General features: G+C 37.3%; 1 protein-coding gene and 1 long non-coding RNA gene across 2 annotated transcripts in view; one reads left to right on the top strand and one right to left on the bottom strand.

The window, feature by feature from the left end:
- LOC125617095 overlaps positions 1-6,981 on the top strand; it is a 22,767-nt gene extending 15,786 nt beyond the window's left edge. The window contains exon 2 of the long non-coding RNA XR_007347937.1: positions 984-6,981. This is a non-coding gene — a long non-coding RNA (uncharacterized LOC125617095). The remainder of the gene's footprint in view (positions 1-983) is intronic.
- A 56-nt stretch (positions 6,982-7,037) lies between these two features.
- Positions 7,038-21,076, bottom strand: Dnajb11 (DnaJ heat shock protein family (Hsp40) member B11). The gene is made up of 10 exons (XM_015499962.2): positions 20,793-21,076; positions 18,331-18,487; positions 14,867-14,964; positions 13,093-13,225; positions 10,807-10,949; positions 10,225-10,307; positions 9,501-9,558; positions 8,320-8,431; positions 7,723-7,879; positions 7,038-7,129 (listed from the first exon to the last, which is right to left on the bottom strand). The coding sequence occupies exons 1-10, from the start codon at positions 20,858-20,860 to the stop codon at positions 7,065-7,067; spliced, it is 1,074 nt and encodes a 357-aa protein (XP_015355448.1). The 5' UTR covers positions 20,861-21,076; the 3' UTR covers positions 7,038-7,064.
- Positions 21,077-21,228: the final 152 nt, after the last annotated feature.

The raw sequence follows: 21,228 nt of genomic DNA, 5'->3' as shown, positions 1-21,228 counted from the left end.
GATGGGGTAGAGAGAGAAGATGGGAGGGGAGGGGAGGGGAGATAGTAGAGGATAGGAAAGGTAGCAGAATACAACAGTTACTAATAGGGCATTATGTAAAAATGTGGATGTGTAACCGATGTGATTCTGCAATCTGTATTTGGGGTAAAATTGGGAGTTCATAACCAACTTGAATCTAATGTATGAAATATGATATGTCAAGAGCTTTATAATGTTTTGAACAACCAATAAAAAAAAAAAAAATAAGAGTACAAAGAGACCCTACCTGGATCAGAAGGAAGGACAGGCATGCACAGCCATGGGTACCAATCAGAAAAGGGAACTCTGATCACACTAGAATAATCTGAAAACCAGTCTAGCAGTCAGTCGAAGTTTCCATACTTCACTCTATTTGGTAGAATGTACAGCAGCCATGCCCCACCCCTACTATGGTAGATAGCGCCCTCTTGTGGAAGTTGGTGTTCATGGACTTGTACATACTAGTTCCCTGCTCTCTTTCACACTCAGCACAATGTGACTCCTCTGTTGCTGTTCTGATGTCCCCCAATCTCAGCTGCGGTTTGTATGGTTGGAGTAAATTGCATTTTCCAAAATGGCCACAGCAATATTTGCAGATATACATACTCTTTCAGGACCTTAAAGATTCTTTTGTGAAAATGGCAAGTCTGATTAATCCTAGTGACTCATGAGGCTGGGGCAGGACGATCGAAAGTTCCAGGGCAGTTTGGGCAGCTTAGCAAAACTCTGTCTTAAAATTTAAAAAGTAAGAAGTGGTGGGGGTGTCATACAGTGGTAAAGCCCCCCTGGGTTCAGTCTCCAGCACCATTATCACAGGGTCAAGTCTAATTCCCCTCCCTTGGAATATGGGTGAAACTTACCACTGTCTCTATACACAGAAATGCAGTGGAGTGGACGCTGCAGGACTTCTAAGGTTAGGTCATAAAAAGAATTAAGGCTTCTACCTTGCTCTCTCTTCCATTTAGGACATGTGTCTTGGGAGCCCTGAGCCAATATGTGAGAAGCTATTATGAAGCCTCCATTTTGCACAGAGACCAGGATCCCAGGAGCCACACCAGTTCCAGTTCCAGTTGCTTGAGTTATCTCAGAATCAGCTGCCAGATATGTGAGAAAAGAGCCCTTAAAGGATTCTAGTCCCCAGTGCTTGAGCTGTCCCAGCTACCACCAAGTGGAGAAAAGGTGCTGTCTCGAAGCCCAGTCCATATTGTGGATTTGAGGGGGAAAATGTTGCTGTATTAAGCCATTAAGTGTTACAGTAATTTGTTACATGGCAATAGTAATGGCAACGTCACCCATACAGTATTGTCAGGCTCTTGCTTCTTTTAAGATTTTGGCTTCTCTTCTGTAGCTGTTGCTGAGCAGAATTAGAAGAAGGTCCCTGTTTCCATCAATGTCAAAATACCTTTATCAAACCATTAAACCCACAAAACATGGAGGCATTTTAAACTGACAATATGAAGCCTTCCTGCTTCTTATAAAAGCCTGATGGTTAGATTTTTTTTATTCATCTGACTCTAGTTATGGTTACTCTGCCAACAAAATTTAGTACAAGTTCCCCTGTGACTGTGTTGGGGGCATCAATTCAAGTGACAACTTGACAGTGTTGCTGTCAAGTTTCCCCATGAATCCTGCAGCTAAAGGTGTACCCCAACTCTGTCCCTCCAGATTAAGTTCCTTTGCCAGCCTGAAACATTGTACAAGAGTCAAAAGCTTGTCTGATGGACTTCACTGTGCCTCTGTCCTAAGGCTCTTCGGAGGACTAAGCATGAAAGAGTTGTAAACACTCTGTGACTTACACACGTGGTAGGCACCTGGCATTCCAGCTCTTCCTGAGATACCACCGATCAAAGAATTAAGCAGATCAGGACTGAGCCAGCCGAGGTTGTTTCTCTTCCAGGTTGACATTGATCCATTCATTAATAAACAGCATGTTCAACCATAATTAGATAGGTATGAATGCACACATATCCTCTATTTTGTCTCCAGGGATATCACAAGATGGATCTTCAAAGACCTTACTGAAAACCGTGTCTATTTCATTTCCTGTTCTCCCAGTTAAATGGCCTAGCTTGCCCAAGAGGCAGAAGATTTAATTATGTGACTTTTTTCTTATTACCTATTCTAGAACCCCACACTGCTTTTCACAACTGTTAATAGTTCCTAGGAGCCGTTATTTGTTTTAAATTTAGTTTTATTGTGTTTACTTTTGGCAAACTCTAGCTCCAAATAAAAATTCAGCCCATTGGAAACTGTCTTCTCTACATTAGGATTAAGGGAAGCTAAGAGAGGAGAGCAGATAGACTAAACGTGCATTATTTACTTGAGTTTGAGCTGAAATTTTTTTGTTTTAATTAATAGCTTGACTTTTAGTGGCAATAATCAGAAAATAACTTTAAGAAATTTGGAATCCTGGGGCCTATTTTACAACTTTCATACTAACAATTTAGTGCCATCTAGAGACAAACATTATTTATTGCCAGGTGAGGAAATAAAATCATAAATCTTCAAGGGTCAGCAACATAGAGGTACTAATTGCTCCTTTTAGCCCGTCTTTCCCAAGAAAGAGCTATTCCACTTGCAAGTTAATCATTCCACAAGCTATTAAATTTTTCAAGATGGAGTAATTGAGGCACAGTTAGTGGTAGAACTGGAATTTGAATGTAGTGCACCTGATTCTTGAGCATATATAACGTTTTAACCACTAAGATATATGAAACTTCCCATTTAGTTTCTGTATTCTATCAAAAGAAATGACACTTGAAATATCACTGGTAGAATGACATCAGTATGAGGAAATGGAAGACTAAGAGGGAAGAGGTGATTGATTATAAGAAACAAATAACACAATCCAGAATACTGACAGAATATAGAGAGGATTACTAAACATGTCAACAATTTTAAGGCATTGTGGAGAAGAGAGATTGAAAGACTGGAGATGGGCAGTTTCTCCAGAAGATAAGATACTGACAGCCAATGTAGGCATCATTTTTAATGATGTGAAAATGCTGATCCTTAGTACCAGTATGGGTTCACTACAAATAAGTAGGGTCAGCCCTGCCCCATTTCTTGACAGACCTTTGTATAACTGGATCTCAACAAGGCCTGTCAGCATATCCCTGGGGACATGATAAATAAATACAGCTAGATGCAAAATTAGTTGTTTTCATGGAGGTCCATATGACCTCACCAGAATGTTCTGATGATTGTCAACTTGGAGAGAATCTGAGTGGCAAAATCCATGACTTGGCTTCAATTTTTTTTTGGTTGGGGGCAGACACAACCCCCAGTGAGACTTTAGGGCAGCCATATCAAGATTGTATCTGGGATTGAACTCAGCCCTATTTTGTATTTAATTTAGAGAAAAGGTCTCACTGAGTTGCTTAGCTTCACTGTTGCTGATGCTGGCTTTGAACTCAATGAGATCCTCCTGCCTCAGCCTCCCAAGTCACTGGGATTGGCTTCAATTCTTTGGCAGCACTTTTATTCACTGTTTGGGCGAAAAATCTCATGTCTCAGTCAATACGGTGTACAGATTTCAAGTGGAGAGGTACAGACAAAATTTTGGATGACTAAACTGCAGGATCCCCAAACAGTGTCCCCAAACAGTGTAACAGTCTGGGTCACTGGGCTGACTTGAATGAAAGGTGACTGAATAGGAATGAATATGAGGCTCTTCATCCCAAAGAATCTGTCATCTTCTCCCAGGCTGAGGAGTGACTGGGCAGCCTGGGCAAGACTTTCCCCCATTCTCCTACCCCAAAAACACAGATTTATTCAGAGAAGCAGTTACATATCCAAGGGAAAATATGGGCTATCTCAGGGGAAAGACATCTTTTGGGGTAAAGTAAAAAGTACCCATTCAAGGGAGAATGACCAGTTATCTTGAGAATGAGAAACTTTTGGGGCAAAGCAAGGAATATTCATTCAGGGGAGAATGTAGGCCACCTCCAGAAGCAGACACAGACCCCAGTGAGACTCTAGGGCAGCCATATCAGGAAAAATATAATGTGAACATATATGTAACTTAACATTTTTTAGTAGCCACATTTTAAAAAGTAAAAAACAAACAAAATCTTAGGTGAATTTTCATAATGTATTTTATTTTTAATAATTTGTTTTGTCAAATATACCCCCAATACAACTATTTTACCAAGTGATCAATAAAAAAAGTTGAGATAGTGTAAAACAGAATGTAAGCTAAGCTAAGTCTTCAAAATCCAGTTTGTATTTTAAAGCACCTCTTGTTCAAGTGCTTATGGCCACCTATGGCTACTGTATGGGATAGAGCAACTTCACTGATGCTCAGTCTGCAGGAAGATTACCGTCAAGTCGTGTTGTTCTTACATTGCTGATTAATAGAGGGGCTGTACTTATACCATCAGGAATTTTTTTTTTTTTTTTAAATAATGGGAAAGGGTCCAGGTTCTTTGACGTATAAAATCACTATGGAAGCTGGGCTGGTGGTGGTGTTCACTGCCTATGATCTGTATCCAAGCCTGGCTCATGAATACTGGGACAATTTCAGTGATTGAAATATTGAAATTTTGAAAGAGTGACCACTTAGCAAATGAATTTTTCTACTCTTATATCTGAGTCCTTGGATGTTCAGTTGCCACTAGAGCAAGTAGCAGCTTATCTTTTTTCAAGGAATAAAATAAAATTATGTTTCCATTTCCATTTTTAAGATCCAATTGAACTTTCAAATGCCATGTCCTGTTCTTTTCCCAAAACTGATTTCTGAGCACTCACTTCCACTCAGGTCAGAAATCTGGCAATTTAGGCAGCAGCAAATGAAGCTGAAGAGTAGCTAAAAAAACATAGTGGGTCAATAAAATGTCTGAATTGCCAAAATGGATGCTGAAAATACACAAAAGCTCAAACTGAAAAAAAAAGTCATTCTTCATTATCTTCCTTTTGCAGATGAGAAAATAGAGGCCCAGAGAGGTTAATTGGCTTCCCTACGTCACAGAGATTAAGTCTGATTCCATGTCAACTATCTCTTTTCTCTTTTTGCATAGCTCCTTGGAATGACATTTTTCCTTGCAGGTCTGAAGATACTATTTTATTTTCCCACCATCATTATCTAGATCCTTCTACAGTGTTTCTCCTCTTATGAATCTATCACAGTTAAATACATTCTCTGGAACAGGTTGCCTGGATTCAAATTCAGGTTCCAAAACTTGTAGTAAATTATGGGATGTAACTCAGGTTCCTCATCCATAAGTTGGGGATAAAAAACAAAAACAAAACAAAACAAAACCTCATCCATGTTTAAAGATAAGGCACTTGGAATAGAACCTTGCTATTATCTATTCTCAATAAGTAATTTTTACTCAAAGAATAGAACAAGTTTTCAGTCCAATTGCATTCTGTAATTCACCAGAGCTTCTGGCTTGAACAGAATTTACATATTGACCACCTACCTCCTAGGCTTAGAGGCCTCCTCTGACCTCTTGAGACAGGTATCTTTAGTCTACTTGGGGGGATCATGCTGTCTTAGGGACCACTGCTCCATCTTTGGCAAGCACTAACTTCTGGAAGACAATTACACAGACAATATGGAGCCTGGTTTCATGATCCTCCCATCATTCCCACCACCTGTCACTATGATTGACTACAAGAAAGTCTATGGAACTTGATATAAATCTTTCCAAATTACAGTGGGCCTGAGATATAACACTTAAAGTGAACTGAAGCTAAATCCAATGAGATCTTCTCAAACACAGCAGTCTAGACCATGGATAAAGAGAAAAAGTCCTTTTAACATTCTTTTTTGTAGGATGGAACATTATCTCTATGGGATCTTTCTAGCCCTGACTAGTAACTCCAACTCTCAGAATCTTGACTGACTTCATCTTGGAAAAAAACGGGGATTAGCAATTGCAAATAAAGACCAAGAGTTTTTCTAGGCTATGTTAGGAGAAGTGTTGATGAATATTTCTGAGAAATGTTCAACTAAAGGAAGTTCAATATGTAATCTTAAATGTACAAAAATTCACTCAACTTACATTGTATTTATGTGGTTTCATTTGATTTCTAAGTTTCTTTCAAACAGTGGTATTGACTGCTATGGAACCAAATGCAGGGATGCTGTGCAACTCCAGTGACAGTTGGACCCCTCCCCCATATAACAGCAATTGTTCAACAGCAATGAAACATTTACCAGCAGAGGCAAGAGGTCTAGAGTACATGAAAAGTAGAGCATTATGTGACTGTACAAAGTAAAAAAGCAAATGAGGGTCAAAAGCCAAAGGTACTCAAGTCACATGCCATTTGAATCGGGTGCTACTGGAAGAAACAAATGTAATTTGCAACTCTACTTTCTAAATTCATTTTCTAGAGCCAGTATAATCATGGGTTTAACTGAGATTACGTACATGAAAAGTGCTTTCTAAACAGTAAAATATCTATATCAGATTTTATTGTTCCCAAATAAAATGAGAGGAAATATATTTTCCCAGAAAATTAGATCTTCATATAATCTTGATTCCTATATCCTAGTCCCTAAGCTTGTTTTTTTAAGCTCTTTGCTACAAGATTCCATGTGTGTTTCATGGGGTATGGGAATTGGATTACACCAGTCTTTTGCATGCTTGTGTGTTCTTCTTGCCTAATGGGAGAACAAGCCGACTAGTTCACAGGAGAAAAGAAACAGGAGTCAAGAAAAAAATAACAACAAGATGTATTTAAAAACAGACTTCTCCAGTTGGCATTTTGAATGAAATAACTAACAATTATCTCCAACCCTTTTTATTCGCTTGCTCCTGGAGTCCTCTTGAAGCTTTAATTCTTGAAACTCAGGTGGCAGCACCAGACATTGTATTCCCAAAGGGAGAGGTATTAGTTAACCTTTTGCTGGTCATTCTTGTCTGAATGCAAATGGACAAACTCAAGCCCTCTTATTCATATCATGACGGTTATTAGGAAAAAAAATTAAGTCAAACTTGCATATTGAAAATAAAACATAAAAACACACAAAAACCCCCCTGCAGATAATAAATATCGCTGATTCACTTATATTCAACAAAGTCCAATTTTATTCACTCTTAATATCCTTGCAGTCCATTGTATACCTTCTGCACTGATCCTTGTTTCAGTAGCTGTTTGATACCTAAAAAAGAAAAGAAAAGAAAAAGAACACATGACAACCTTAACAAAAATGTGACTTCCCCAGAGTTTAAACAGCATGTTTCATGGGGAGGCCCACAAACCCCAGGAAATCAAAAAGGAGGTAATCAAAAGGGAAAGAAAACTCTCCAGCTAAGTTTTTCATTTCTTCTCTGTTCTCAATTTTTACCTTTTTTACCACTTTTATTATTTAACAACACCAAACTGGGCCCTTTTCAGCCAGTTATCACAGTCATTTCTAAGCTTCTCATCTTCTTATAGTACATGGCTTCCCTTTTACAGTTTGGTCTAGCTCATTCGTTTTAAGTAGGTCTGCTTCACTCCTGAACATACTGGGTTTCAAAGCATGCTCATACAACCTTTAACACACTTACCACAGGACTTTTATTATTGCATTGACAGAGAAACACGAGTTTGTTCATTCCTATACTTGTATTCCACTAATATTAATGGCTGATACATTATGCCACTGGAGGGTTTTTATGGTCACTATACTCTCATATACATAACACACAGACACAGATGTGCAAAGGCATACACACACACAAACACACACACACTTATTATACTCCATACCTTCTCTTGCTTCCTCTGTTAACTGTTTTGGAAAATCCACATCAAATGTGATTATTAAAGAGCCCTTGATATTGTTGTTGTCAAAGTTAGGGAGCCCTTCCCCCTTTTTCCATAGCTTGGCTCCTGGCCTGGTGATCTTATCCCGGGAAATATGTACCTAGAAAGTAAAAGGGAATGTAGTGAAGCAGGACTGACACACCCAAAGTACATCACACAGCTCTAGTGAGCAGTGGTACATAAAGCTAATGTCACAGCTCAAAGAAGGGATGAGGGGCAACATCATTAAGATAAAAGTACAAAAAAAAAAAAAAAGGTTTTAAAAAACATGAAGTAAAATCAAACACATAAGCCAGTTTAAAGAAATAATAATAAGGTTTTGTCAATGGAAACTTGGAAACTCTAAGAACAAGACTGTCAAAGGCTGTGTAATCAATTCTGAGCAGCAAAAGGCCTGTGGCACTGTTATTGCTAAACATTCAGCAGCAGAGTAAGGAGGGAAGGCAGAAGTCCCCGTGGTTCTCTACAAGTGAAGTGACTGAAATAATCTAAAATCACCCACATAAAGGCTTTAAAAAGAAGCAAAATTGCTTTGTTTACCTTGTGACCATCCAAGTGAGTAATATCCATCTCAAAGCCGACTAGAGACTCAACTAGTGAGATTGTCACATTTGTGTACAAATCATCTCCTCTCCTTTCAAATATCCGGTGCCTAAAAACAGAGTAAGATAAAGAATAATTAATTTCCATATGTATCAAGAGTTCAAAAGTTGCTAGAAAGATCTTGATGAACACCATTCTTTCAAACAATGAGCACTTATTAGACACACTTTTGTGTAAAGCATTAACTGAGATTACAAAACTACATAAGTCTTATTAAACCTTATTCTTAAAGAGAGTTTACAATCAGCAGAAGCCAAAATATATATATATATATGTAAGGAAAACTATCAGTCATTAGGTTATGGAAAAGAGAGAAAGATGTTTGGTAGCAGGGGCTAGGAGATGGGCTTCAGAAACAGGTCTGTGGAGGTTTCCTGAGCTGGGTTCACAAGACCAAGGGGGCTCCAGATGCAGATAAGGCCAGTGCAGGAAAAGGGGGAACAGGCTAGAGGGAATTCTGGCAAAGACAAGGACTTGAGAAGGTACCAGGTTTATTCAGGGAATAGCCCATGTTCCAATTTCTTAGGAAGTGATGAGAAAGACAAGGTAGGTAAGAAAAGCTGGGAAAAAATAATCACTGAACATAAAGAGTGCACAGACAGACTGTTTCCCCATGTTCACGTGGGAATCCTGTTTCAAATAATTCTTACATGAAGAAGTATCCAACTGGTAACAAGAGAGAAATAATCAACAAGAAAGCACAAGTCCTGGACAAAATGACTGCCTCCACAGCCTTTCTAAACAGAGAAGCTGAATATTATATAATAGAAGTTCCTTCCTATGGAGAAACCTCCCATTCTTGAATAGTACAGTAGACCCTCAGCTAAAATCACAGCTTACCTTAGTTCCCTATTCCTGTATGCCTCTCTTTTATAGCTCCTTTTCTCTATTCCTCCTTTCCAATGTCTTTTGGATTTTTATGTCCTAAGTGAATATATAACTGAAGCTCAAATCCCAGGGCCCAATCCCAAATTTTCAGGATTATTGAAGAATTACAAATAATCACTTGTGGTATTATGGGCATGAAACAGGAAAAAATCTTGAGGCATTATCTCTATCATCTGATGTACCTGAGAAGCATAGGTTGAAAAGATGGCCTCTAAAATTCGATCACTTACTTGACAACTTTGATTCGGAAGCGTAAGTCTCCAGGCTCACCATCCACATGAGGCTCACCTGGTCAGGGCAGATTACAGAAGGTTATAGAATACAGGAAGTCACACAAGTATAAGACTACAAATCTACTGGACAGTTGAGACGAATTTTTAAAACCACTACCTAAGGCACTGGGTCTATCAAGTCTGTTAGGGCAGAGTCTCAGCCTGGTTATATCAAGTTTCAGGTCATTAGTGAAGATCACCTGTGCTTCAGGCACAGCAATAAATAACTTGACCTAATTCCTAAACAAAGAATGATTCACCAATTTTCTGAACCTGGAGTCAGTCTTAAAGCTTTATTTCCTTTTAGAATTGTAAGTTTAAGTCCAAAAGTGAGCTTGGAGAACATATAATTAATGTCCCATTGGACATATATATCCTCTTTCATTGTTAAGTTAAAATTAATCTATTTATTGAGGCCTTGCCACCCTAAATTTTGATAAAATTTAGACTATCTGACAGTAACTTTTGGCCTTAATAGTCAAAGGATAATCAGTAATGCTAATGCTTCTGTGACTAAGCATGCTGGTAATAAAAGGCTTCCTATAACCTAAAACTGGCTGAAGAGTATTAGAAATTATACATTCATTTACCATGCAGTCACTAAGAGATGAGCTGAGGTAGAAGTGAGAGGTATTCATAAGAAGAGAATAGAGTTAGGATAATAAAAACATTAATATTTCACCTTCTCCAATAAAGGGGTACTCCATGCCATCTCTCACTCCAGGTTCTATTTCTACTTCTAGCGTTCGTTCTTCATTCACTAATCTGGGACAAAGGAATTAAAAAAGGAAAAGAAAATGAAAATACAAATGTAACCCCCAAAACATAGATAAAGTTTTATCCGTTTTATCAGAGCTTTTTCTGATTATTAGTGTATTTTTCTGATTATTAGTATACCTCTACTTCACAAAGCTCTCTCAGATCTGTTTATATCTTCTTCATGACAAAATTCAGGGCAAAGCCACTGTGTATTACATAAACATATAAGATTGCTCTACTAGTCCAAGTAGAAAGGAAACATTAACATTTATTAAGTATCTTTGGAAATAAAGGGCATTGCTTATTAGTTCAGAAACAAAAAAAGGATATATATAGAAAAAATATTTCAGGAAAAATTTTAAAACGTACATTTATTTGCTCTATCCTTTGGTGAAACATTGATGGAAGAGGAAGGGAGAGTTAAATATGGGCCATGAAATTTTTATTAAACAAATGAGATTATCCAAGTGTTTCTTGGTAGAACCATGGAGGTGATTTCACTTACTTAACATTAGGGCACTCATCGCAGACTACCTCTTGGGTCATCTGGAAGCGACCTGGGCCCAGCTGGGTGGTCCGCATTTCTTGCCGACAGTTGCATTTCCGTTTGCCAGGAGCCTGCCTTGCCACAGGTTTATTTCTAACTACCTAAGGAATGCATGAAACAGCCTTTAGTTTCCTTAATGAATTAGGACTCTACTCACATCTGTACTGGAATTTCCCCTTCTTTGGCAAGCTACCGATCAGGGAAACCTAAAGCTGACAGAAACCTTTGAAGAGTACAAATCAGCCCTCAAACAGGAATGAAGTAAACATATACTTAAATGACTCAAATTCTTTAGTTGGAGAAGAGAGGGAAGTAAAAAAGAAGAGAACTGAAATATAAGGTATATGACATCAGCATTAGAATTGTAAGCCACAACTAAGTGATACTGAGCTAAAGTGTTCATAGATTTTACTATCTCTTAAGAAATCTGAGTTGGGTAAAGCATAACCCTGAAGAACAACCACAGCATTCAGAAGCTACTGTGTTTACCATCTAAACCTATGATTAAACTAATGAAAATGCCTCCTTGTTTTAGGCAATTCAATCCAGGACTACTTTCCAGTGCTACCTTTGTTCAGACACATTACCATGCCAGGAAGAAAAACAATGATCATCTCTTTGTAGTTGACTGCAATCAAATATCTGACCCCACCAAGTATGTGAAATTAATATGTATTAAGAAAAGTAATCTTGTTTTTGCCTAATCACAAGGTAACAACTCATGCAGCAGACTGACAAAAATGCCTGGAGTAAAACCCCTAACAGCCTATGTATATAAAAACCCAAGTCAACAGGATATTACAGCCAACAACAATATAATAATCAAAGCAAACACTTTATAGCAAACCTGTCCAGGAATACTCTAAACACTTTTGCACATTCACATATTCATTTAATCCTCACAACCTTACAAGGCAGGTCATATCATTATCTTCATCTTACAGGTGAGGTAAAGGTAGCACATAAAAGTGAAGTAAAAGGACCCAGGCCACATAACTAATATATGGCAGAACTAAAGTGGGAAGGTAGGCAGTCAAGCTGTAAAGTCCATTCCAGAGTTTTGAAAAAGATGAATAACCTCAAATAAAAGATCTCAAAGTTCACTAGAAAATACAGAACAGTATTTTTTTCATTTTAGAACAGAATTTCTTATGTAAAATGCAAAGACTAACCATAAAAGACTGATAAGATTTGAATGCCTTAAAATTAATACTTTTGCTCACTGAAATAAATCTTAAATATAATGCAAAGATGTTACAAACTGATGGGATATATTTATATCATATGTAGCTGATAAAGAATTAGCAGAAAGAATAAAGTATTCTTAGAAATCAAAGAAAAGGGCCAAAGACATGAACAGACATTTCATAAGATAAGAAACAAACATGGCCTATAAATATGAAGGGACACTTGTCCTAACTGGTAATCAATAAAACACAAATCAAGACCATGATGAGATAACATTTTATACCTATTTGAAGGACAAAATTAAGAAGTCTAATAATTCCAATTATTAGAGTTAGTAAATCTATAAATTCTCATAAATGGTACAAGTGTTGACACAATCAATATCAAAACCAATATGGCATTATTTCATAAAACATGAACACTGGTTCCTATTACCCAGCAATTCTATTTAAGTATTACCCACCAAGAGATATTCTGCTCACGTGTACCTAGAATATGTACAAGAATGTTCATAAAAGCACTGTCTGAAATTGAAAAGAACCTGGGAAAAAACTAACACCTGTAGATAAATTGTAGTCATAATAAAATTTTATTCAGTGGGATTATACTCTAAGCAACAACAAGGGTGAGTCCTAGTAACATAATAGCAGAAAAGTCAGCCCCAAAAGATAATAACTGCTATATCATTTTTACAAACTCAAAAACAATAAATAATACATCATTCATTTGTTTAACAAAACAAATGAGAAAGGCAAAACGACCAAAAAAGACAAAATTCAGGTAACAAATTACCTATAAAGGGAGGCAAGAGGATGGAATAGGAAGTAGCATGTGGGCAGATTAAGTCCTGGCATGGTTTTATTTAGTTCCAAGTCTGAGCAATCTTGAGTTTATTAAAAAAATGACAACTGCATCATGAACCAAAGATTCTGATTAATTCAATTTCAGTCACTCCCCCTCATTCTCTAAAAGAGCAGGTACTCTGAAGCCTCTAATTTTTAGTCAAAAATTCAAGTTCTAGAAATAAATATGAATAGCCATATTGTTTAAACTTACTTCCACAAAATTTCCAGCATATACTTCTTCCAAAGTGACTTCTAGATCTACGATAATATCACTTCCTCTTGGAATATTTCTGTCTTGCTGGCGAGGGGTTCCTCCAAACATGAAACCAAAATCTCCAAAAAAGCTGTAGATAAGTGTGAAATCATCAGAAAAGAAATATGAGTTTGTTACAATTATTTAGTTTTCTTTCAAATTTATAAAACAATGCTTCCTGTCAATACAATGTACAAAAGTCAAAGACATTTTCCACATATTGAAGTCATATCATACACAATTATAATTTATATAATATCAACTACATTGTAACTATATTGATGCCCACAAGAAAAAAAAAAAAAACTTTTAAAAGTAATATGGTCCATACAAATAGTATAACATATACACATACTACATGCCAATGAAGTCAATGTTGGACTCAATGAAATAATATTAATTTGATACTAAGGAAAATCCAGCCATAGTAAACTTATTGAGAAAGGGTATAGTATACATAACACTGTATAAAGCTGAGCTTAGTGGTAAACTTATTTTTAAGGGTAATTTTGAACATACATAATGTTCACTTTATGTGCTTTTTAGCAGTTAACCTTGATGAAAGAAGCTACTACTGTGTACCAAAATCCTGGGTACATATTTAAATAAACTAAAAAAGCATCAGCTTAATAAAATTCTAATCCTTAAGGAAAAGTAAGTTCTGGTCTCTACAAGATCAAAATTAACTTTTGTAAATAAAAAAAGAATCATCTGCAATTAAAAAAAAAAAAACAGTGACCTTCATTTGTGCAGGTATTCTAATATTAATGTTGATCTCTGGTGTAATTAAGAAGCTTCAGATATTGGTATGACAACTATATAATCCCCTCTCCCACCAAACAATCTTGGTGAATGTATTCCTCAATGTTAAAAGCAAGGAGGTAAGATGGGGTGGAAGTAGGGGAAGTCTTTTCTCTTCCTGACATCCCTAGGGAGTACTTTATTGTTTTGTTTTTGTTTTTTGGTATTGGGGGTTGAGCCCATGGGAGCTTTACCCTAGAGCTACATTTCCAGTCTTTTTTATTTTTTATTTTGAGACAATCTCTTGCTAAGTTGCTGAGGCTGGACTTGATCTTGCCATCTTCCTGCCTGAGCCTTCCAAATTGCTGGGATTACAGGTATGCCCTAGATAGCACTTTGAAAAGCCAAGGAGAATAGACACTTTTCTGATAGGCCAAAACAGCTAAATTAATCCTAGAGAAGAGGAAGATTTCCCAATCATTAACTCACACATTTTCAGAAGTCCTAAAAATCTACCATCACCCTTAAATACTAAATGGGGAAAACTACTGTTTGCAATACTGATTCTTACTTTAAGAATCTGAAGAAAAAAACTCTCTCCCATAAAAATGCAGATTTAAATATCTTCTTAATTATAAAAGCTTCAGACCTGAACTCCAGGTGAGATCTACTACACAGAATTATGATATATGGAAATTCAAATATCAATAATGTGGGCTCCAAAAGGAAGAAGGGTTTATCATTCTAGCCACCCAGCACTCCTAGACAGCCATGTGCAGCAGGAGATTAAGAACTTCTACTTAATTCCTTCCCCAATGGTGGTTATCAAAACTACCTATTCTTGTTGATAGGATGAAAGAGAGGTAGCTCTGGATATAAGAACAGAATTTTTTTTTTTCTCTTCTGTGCTTAAAAGAATAATTTAGCTCATTAAGTCACTAAGTGATCCATTATTGGACACTAATCCTTTGCAGGTGGGTACATTACTTACTGCGAAAAAATGTCTCCATGGGAGCTCTGATGACCATCTTTCAATCCTTCTTCACCATATGTATCATATTGTTTCCGTTTTTCACTATCTGACAGAACCTAGGATAAAAGTGGAGGAAAAAGCCATACTTGGTAATATTCAGCTTAGGTACATTCATATTTATGTTTGTTTTTTTCACTCTGATACTATGTTTAAGATTTCAGGGGAAGGTAATTTTCATTGTGTATGGTATTAAGCATTTTTATAAAGTTTTTTTTTTAATAGACTAAATTCTTTGGTGAATTTTCCATTTCACATTGCTTACTTCATGTTTTTAATTTAGCATTATCAAACCTCACCTAATTACTTAAAATTTATACTTGAATGATATGGCTGTGAAGGTTGGGGAAGTACCAGGAAAGAGGTGAGATGGACTGCTCAGGTTTACTTTCTGTGTTGTTTAAAGCCAGTGCTTATGCTATTAACTACTATGCTATATATTCTCTCCAAACCATAAATTAGAATATAACTATGACAGACTATCATCAGTGATAGAAGCACTAAATTAGGACAGTCTTAATAGTTGGGACTCACATGTCTATGCTTCCCAATATACACACATTAGGAGATTGGCAAGTCAACGGAATAGAATAATAGGCCCTTCAGTAAGATTTATACTGCTTTATTTTTCAAGTTTGGTATATGTAGAAATCCATTTGTGAAAGAACTCTATCTGCCATATAGTCAATTTCACTGCTTAAAAAGAAATTTGTAAGTTTTAGTTTAGAGAGGTTTATGCTTTCTCATTGAACCCACTCTGTGTGATAACAAAGAATATAAAGAAAAATAACTCTTATACTTTCAATTTTGCATGTTAAGCAAAAAGAAAAATAAAGCTTCCATTTTAGTCACAGCAACACATATACCTTTGGAAATTAAACAGCTTTAAGATATTCCTTTGTTATGTATAAACTCCCACTTAGACAAGAGACTAAAGGAGAAACAAAGGAGAAAATTATTTCAAACCCTGATTGACATATTCAAATAACCCACACTTTTGGCTCAGTGTCTGAAAGATGTGCAAGGAGCCACAGCAAACATTTACTAACATTGAAGACATATTTAGAAGGATATATATTAAATGTAAAAGAGAATGAGCATTCTTAAAAGCAAAGAAAAATGGGTTAGTCCAGAAGTAACCACAGCAGCACTATGATAAAGCCACTACAACAGATCAGGTAAGAGAAAGAAATGTTTTGGCAAAAATTCTTAGAAAACAGGTACTTTAAGACAGGTGTGGTGGTAATTCTAGCTACTCAGGTGGCTGAGGCAGAATGATACCAAATTCAAGGCCAGCCTGGGTATTTGAACAAGACCCTGCCTCTAAATAAATAAATAGCTCTGGGATATAGGTCAGTGGTAGAGCACTTGCCTAGCATGTGCAAGGCGCTGGGTTTAATCCCTAGTATTGTGAGCAGGAGGGGGAAAAAAAGAAAGAAAATAGATACTCTGAAGAAGAAGAAATGGACAGAGTTAACCTGAAACAAACTTATTATTCCACAATCTGGATTCCCAATATTTTCATCTTTAAGTCTACATTGCTGATCTTGTCTAGATAAAGAAACAAACCCTGCACAATGATTGGCTTTAAGTAAGTTTCTTTTTGGATACCAGAGGCTTCTATAACTGCCCCCCCCCCCACCAAAAAAAAAACTACCTGTAAAGTTGTCATTCATTTCTTCCTCACTTTTCTTCTAAGGAATGCAATTTATTTAATAGTCTTAGAAATTATTTTACTTATTTTTATTTTTTATTATTTTCTTTTTGAGTCAAGGTCTCACTAGTTACTCAGGCTGAACTGACCACTGGGCTTAAAGAATCCTTAGCCTCCCTTGTAGCTGGGTCTATAGGAAGATGCTACCATATCCAGCCTCTTGTATTTTTAAAGGGGGGGGGGGGGGGCGGTACAGAGATTGGCCAACCAACATGCAGATTCTCAACTAATTAAAAAGCCAGAAATATTCCCAGCTCAGTAGAGAAAGCAAATTGGTATTCATAGAACTCTTTGTAGTATACTGAGATTTTGATTAATGAACACTCATTTACCTAAGGTAAAAGGCAATCAAGCTTGAATGGTACAAAGAAAAAGAAAAAATCTGAACTAGTAACTAGAGAGGTTGTAGAATTATATAAACTGCAATTTCATGAATGATACATGCATAGCCTGCCTAGGTCATGAATAAAGACCATGATAGATTGTTTATAAAGAAATGTAAGTTCAACTTCCTTCGAAAATATTTTTTGACTATTGGGTTCTTAGCAAACAATGGAAGTAGAAAATATAGTATAAAACATGGACTCATAAATAATAAAATGTTACATACAATTTAAGAGGGGACATAAGCCCTCTCAAATTTATCTTTAGACCTCAGGTTAAGAATTTCTGTTGTGTAGGATCACTGAAGTTATGGGGGAGAAGAAAGGGAGACCCCTGTAGCTCTAGGGTTCATATGGTATAAGACGATTTCAGTTCAGTAGATTTTTTTAATCTAGGAGGATTAAAAAAAAAAATTTATTTTGAGATCCTCATTAAAAAAAAAAATCATATTACTTTCCAGCCTTTTCAATATGCAGGGTTTTAAACTTGAATTCAGAAAATTTCACTCTACGACTTTTAGAATTTAATTAATTTTTTCTGTGCCTTTTAGGAAATGGGAATAAAAATTTGTCTAGATCTACTATATTTCACAGTATCCTTGTGAAGATTGACATTACCCTTGCAAGTGTTTTGACCTCTAGATTTGCCCGTAAATTCAAACTATACCTATGTTTTGTTTGATCTGCAAAATAAAGAAATTTAATTAATTACCAAAACTTTTACAATAAGGAGAATTTATATAAAAATGTAGATTTCCAACTTCTCTTGAAAAATCAGTAGATCTGGCAAGATAATATTTGCATTTGTTTATGGCAAAAACTGACTGGAGTTCAGTCACATCTGCTCCACTGAAAGAGAGCCAGAGGCTTCAGTTAATAACAATCTTCATCAGTCTGTATTAATTCCCAAGGAATGAAGGCAGAATATCCATTGTTATGTTTTATCTTACACCTCTGCCTGTTATTTTTCTTGTCCCTATGAGCATGTTAGGTTGCAAACCTCATTTAGGTTTTTTTTTTGTATTTCTGGCTCAATTTCCCTAACTGAGAGATTGATAGATCAATCAGTTAAGATTATTAATCTCTCAAACATACTTTCATTCATTTTTTTCAACATTAATCCCCTCATTAAAATAATATTAAAAAGATAGGAAATGACATCTACTAATAAGAATGTAATATCTAGTACAGCATAGCACCAAGTATTATTTTTACTTTTATCTATATGTTTCTAAATAGAAGTAACCTAAATGAAGTGTTTCTCTGTGTTATATGGTCTTTTCTATATCCATAGCTTTTGTTTATACTTATCTTTTTTCTTGACTCACCTCATAAGCAGCACCCAGATCCTGGAATTTCTCCTGGGCTTGGGGATCATCAGGGTTCCGGTCAGGATGAAGCTGCAGGGCTAGTTTCCTGTAGGCCTTCTTAATATCCTTTATAGAGGCACTTCGAGGTACCCCCAGGATCTTATAGAAATCTCGCCTGGGAAGGAACAGAGAAAATACATCATTAAAAAGATTTATATATTACATTTTTAAAAGTGAAAGGTTTTTTATCCCTTTTCATTTAGGTCTCTGTCTAAGCAAAGAAATACAAAATGAAATAAAAAAGAAATACAAAAAAATAAAGGTGTGCATGCATGTTTCACATATACCTTCATTTTTTATTAGAAAATGGGAATAAAACACACACACACAGACTTGTGCTGGTTATTGAACTCAGGAGCGCTTAACCACTGAGTCACATTCTTAGCTCTTAGCATTTTCTGAGACAGGGTCTTGCTAAGTTGACTAGGGCTTTAGCAAGTGGCTGAGGCTGGCCTGGAACTTGTGATCCTCCTGCTTCAGCCTCCCAAGTCACTGGAATTGTAGGCATGTGCCACCAACCCTGGCTGTAACCTTCTTTACAACTACCTTCCATCAGGAAACTATCTTCTTATTTTGTGGTCACATGTCATTTCTGGGCAATAACACCATAAAATGCAATTAACTCTCCCCCTTTTCCCTTTCTGGTTCCAGATGACTACTGACTGTTTCCAAAGGTCAAATATCAATCTCAAAGGATGGTTTTCTTTATTTAAAAAGATAATGTGACATAAATGTCCTAATAGAAACACTTACAAATGTTAAAGAGAAAGTGACTGAAGTGAAATTTAGAGGTTAAAATAAAGGTTAAGTCAAAGCCCAAATAGCAACTCTAAAGAAAAAATAAAACCCATCTGGATATAGTATTTTTTGCTGAAAGAGAAAAATATGAAACTTATACTCATTTTCAGTAGTTTTCATGTAAAAATGGGAACAGCTCAAAAAAAATGTAGGGAGAAAATGGCTAGCTTAGCTCAGCATCAACATTACACTGAGACTATTTTATGACTTACTTAAGTTTATACCTACAAGATTTAAAATATTTAATATTAGTATTTTATTAAACACTCTAGAGTACTTGTAGCTTTATGTGTAAATATTACAAAGAAAAGTATAGTTTAAAAAACCAATAAAGCATTATTTAGGAGAAGTTAATTTTTTAGAAATTTAAGATGTTTCACAAGAAAAAATGACAACAAAGCTTAAACTTACACGCAAAGGGTAAAAAAAACTTGTGTAAGAAATTCTTAAATTTTAAAACTATGCTACGTAGTAATTTTCCCATTCAGAAAAACCTATAAATTGTTCAAAGATGAGACCTACTATTTTTTGCATTCTAAAATATGGGCTGGGGTTGTGGCTCAAGTGGTAGAGTGCTCCCCTAGCACAGGTGAGGCACTAGGTTCGATCCTCAGCATCACATAAAATATATTGTATCCACCTAAAACTAAAAAATAAATACAAAAAATAAAATAAAATAAGAGCCTGGTGTACTATATCTTGGGTTACCAGGAGTATAGGATCATGAATGTTAAAGGCTGACTGGATCCTTAAGAGTCCATCCGCATAAGGATGGCACAATACTACTTTCATGTTACAGATGAGAATATCTAAATTTCTTTCAAGGTTACATAATTCATAAATAGAGTGGCTAAAACCCCAGCTTACTATCTGTTGGCGAACTGTTCTTCTCACTCACACCATTTGAATTCTCAAGATGGTACCATGGAGAGAGACAGTGAGGCACGACAGCCTTGTCTCAATAGTAAAGAAGCTGGGAAGTTCAAGAGCTCTCTAAAAGGTCTTGCTGCTTCCCAAATCAATTTTCTTCAGTCCCGGGTTTGCTTCCCTACCTGAGATCCTCACTCTGACTGGTGTCACAGCACACCCACTTTAATGTCAGCTCTTCAATGGCTTGCCCCGGACTCAGCATTGCACCATGTTCTGCTTCAACTCAGGAGGGTACAACAACACACCTCTTTGACCGAAGGCGTGTCCATCGCCTCAATCTCAGCTCGGCGCTGTCACTATCTTCAATTAGTCAGGAGTCCTATTCCTTCCCCAGCTCTGCGTGACACTGCTTCCGCTCGCAACCACTTTCCTCCCCTGAAACTCCCCTCAAACCTCAGCTGCTGTATTTGGCACTGTATTCAATTCCCACTCTTCTAGGCAAAGCCCTACAGGGCCTCTGGATCTAAGGTCCTCTCGCTGGTGACACGCTAGGCTCCCCTCGTATCCCAAAAGCCTGGCCCACACTATCCTACTCTTCCGCTCCATTGTCGTACCACAAGGATATCCCTCTCCATTCCCTCAGTGTGGCCATGCCGCTTCTCCCACCTCTCCCTCCCCAATGCCCATCCTGCCTCCTCCCCAGCAAAGCTGACTCCCGGGCCCCATGCCCGCCAGGCCCGCCTCTTCCTCACCCGGCGATCACGGCCCCGATGAGGTACAGCAGCAACAGGCAAAAGGTGCCCAGGTTCTGCGGGGCCATGGTTCCTCAGTGCCGGCCCCGGTCCCACACAGTCCTCACAGGTTCCGCAGCCGCCGCGTCGTCTCGCCAGCGCTCCCGGCCTTGTGAGGCCGCCTCACGCCGGGAGTCTCCTACTTGGTCCGCAGGCAGATAGCTTGCCCCCAGCCTCTGCCAGTCCACTTCCCGGGAGTCCCAAGTCCCGGTGAGAGAAGCCCCCAGCAAGCGAGGGCCAATCGCTGCCCGGGACATCACACGCGGCCGGTACCTCGGAGCCAATCAGCAGAGTACACTTCACCTCCGAGGCGGTGCGGGTAGCCAGTTAAGCTTCGGAACTGCAGCCGCAGTTCCTGGCCAATTGGAAGAGGAAACGTCAAAGGATCGCGACGCTA

The sequence above is a fragment of the Marmota marmota genome, unplaced genomic scaffold, assembly GCF_001458135.2.
Source record: "Marmota marmota marmota unplaced genomic scaffold, marMar, whole genome shotgun sequence".
Lineage (NCBI taxonomy): Eukaryota > Metazoa > Chordata > Mammalia > Rodentia > Sciuridae > Marmota > Marmota marmota.
This window is presented reverse-complemented; position numbering and strand designations above follow the sequence as displayed.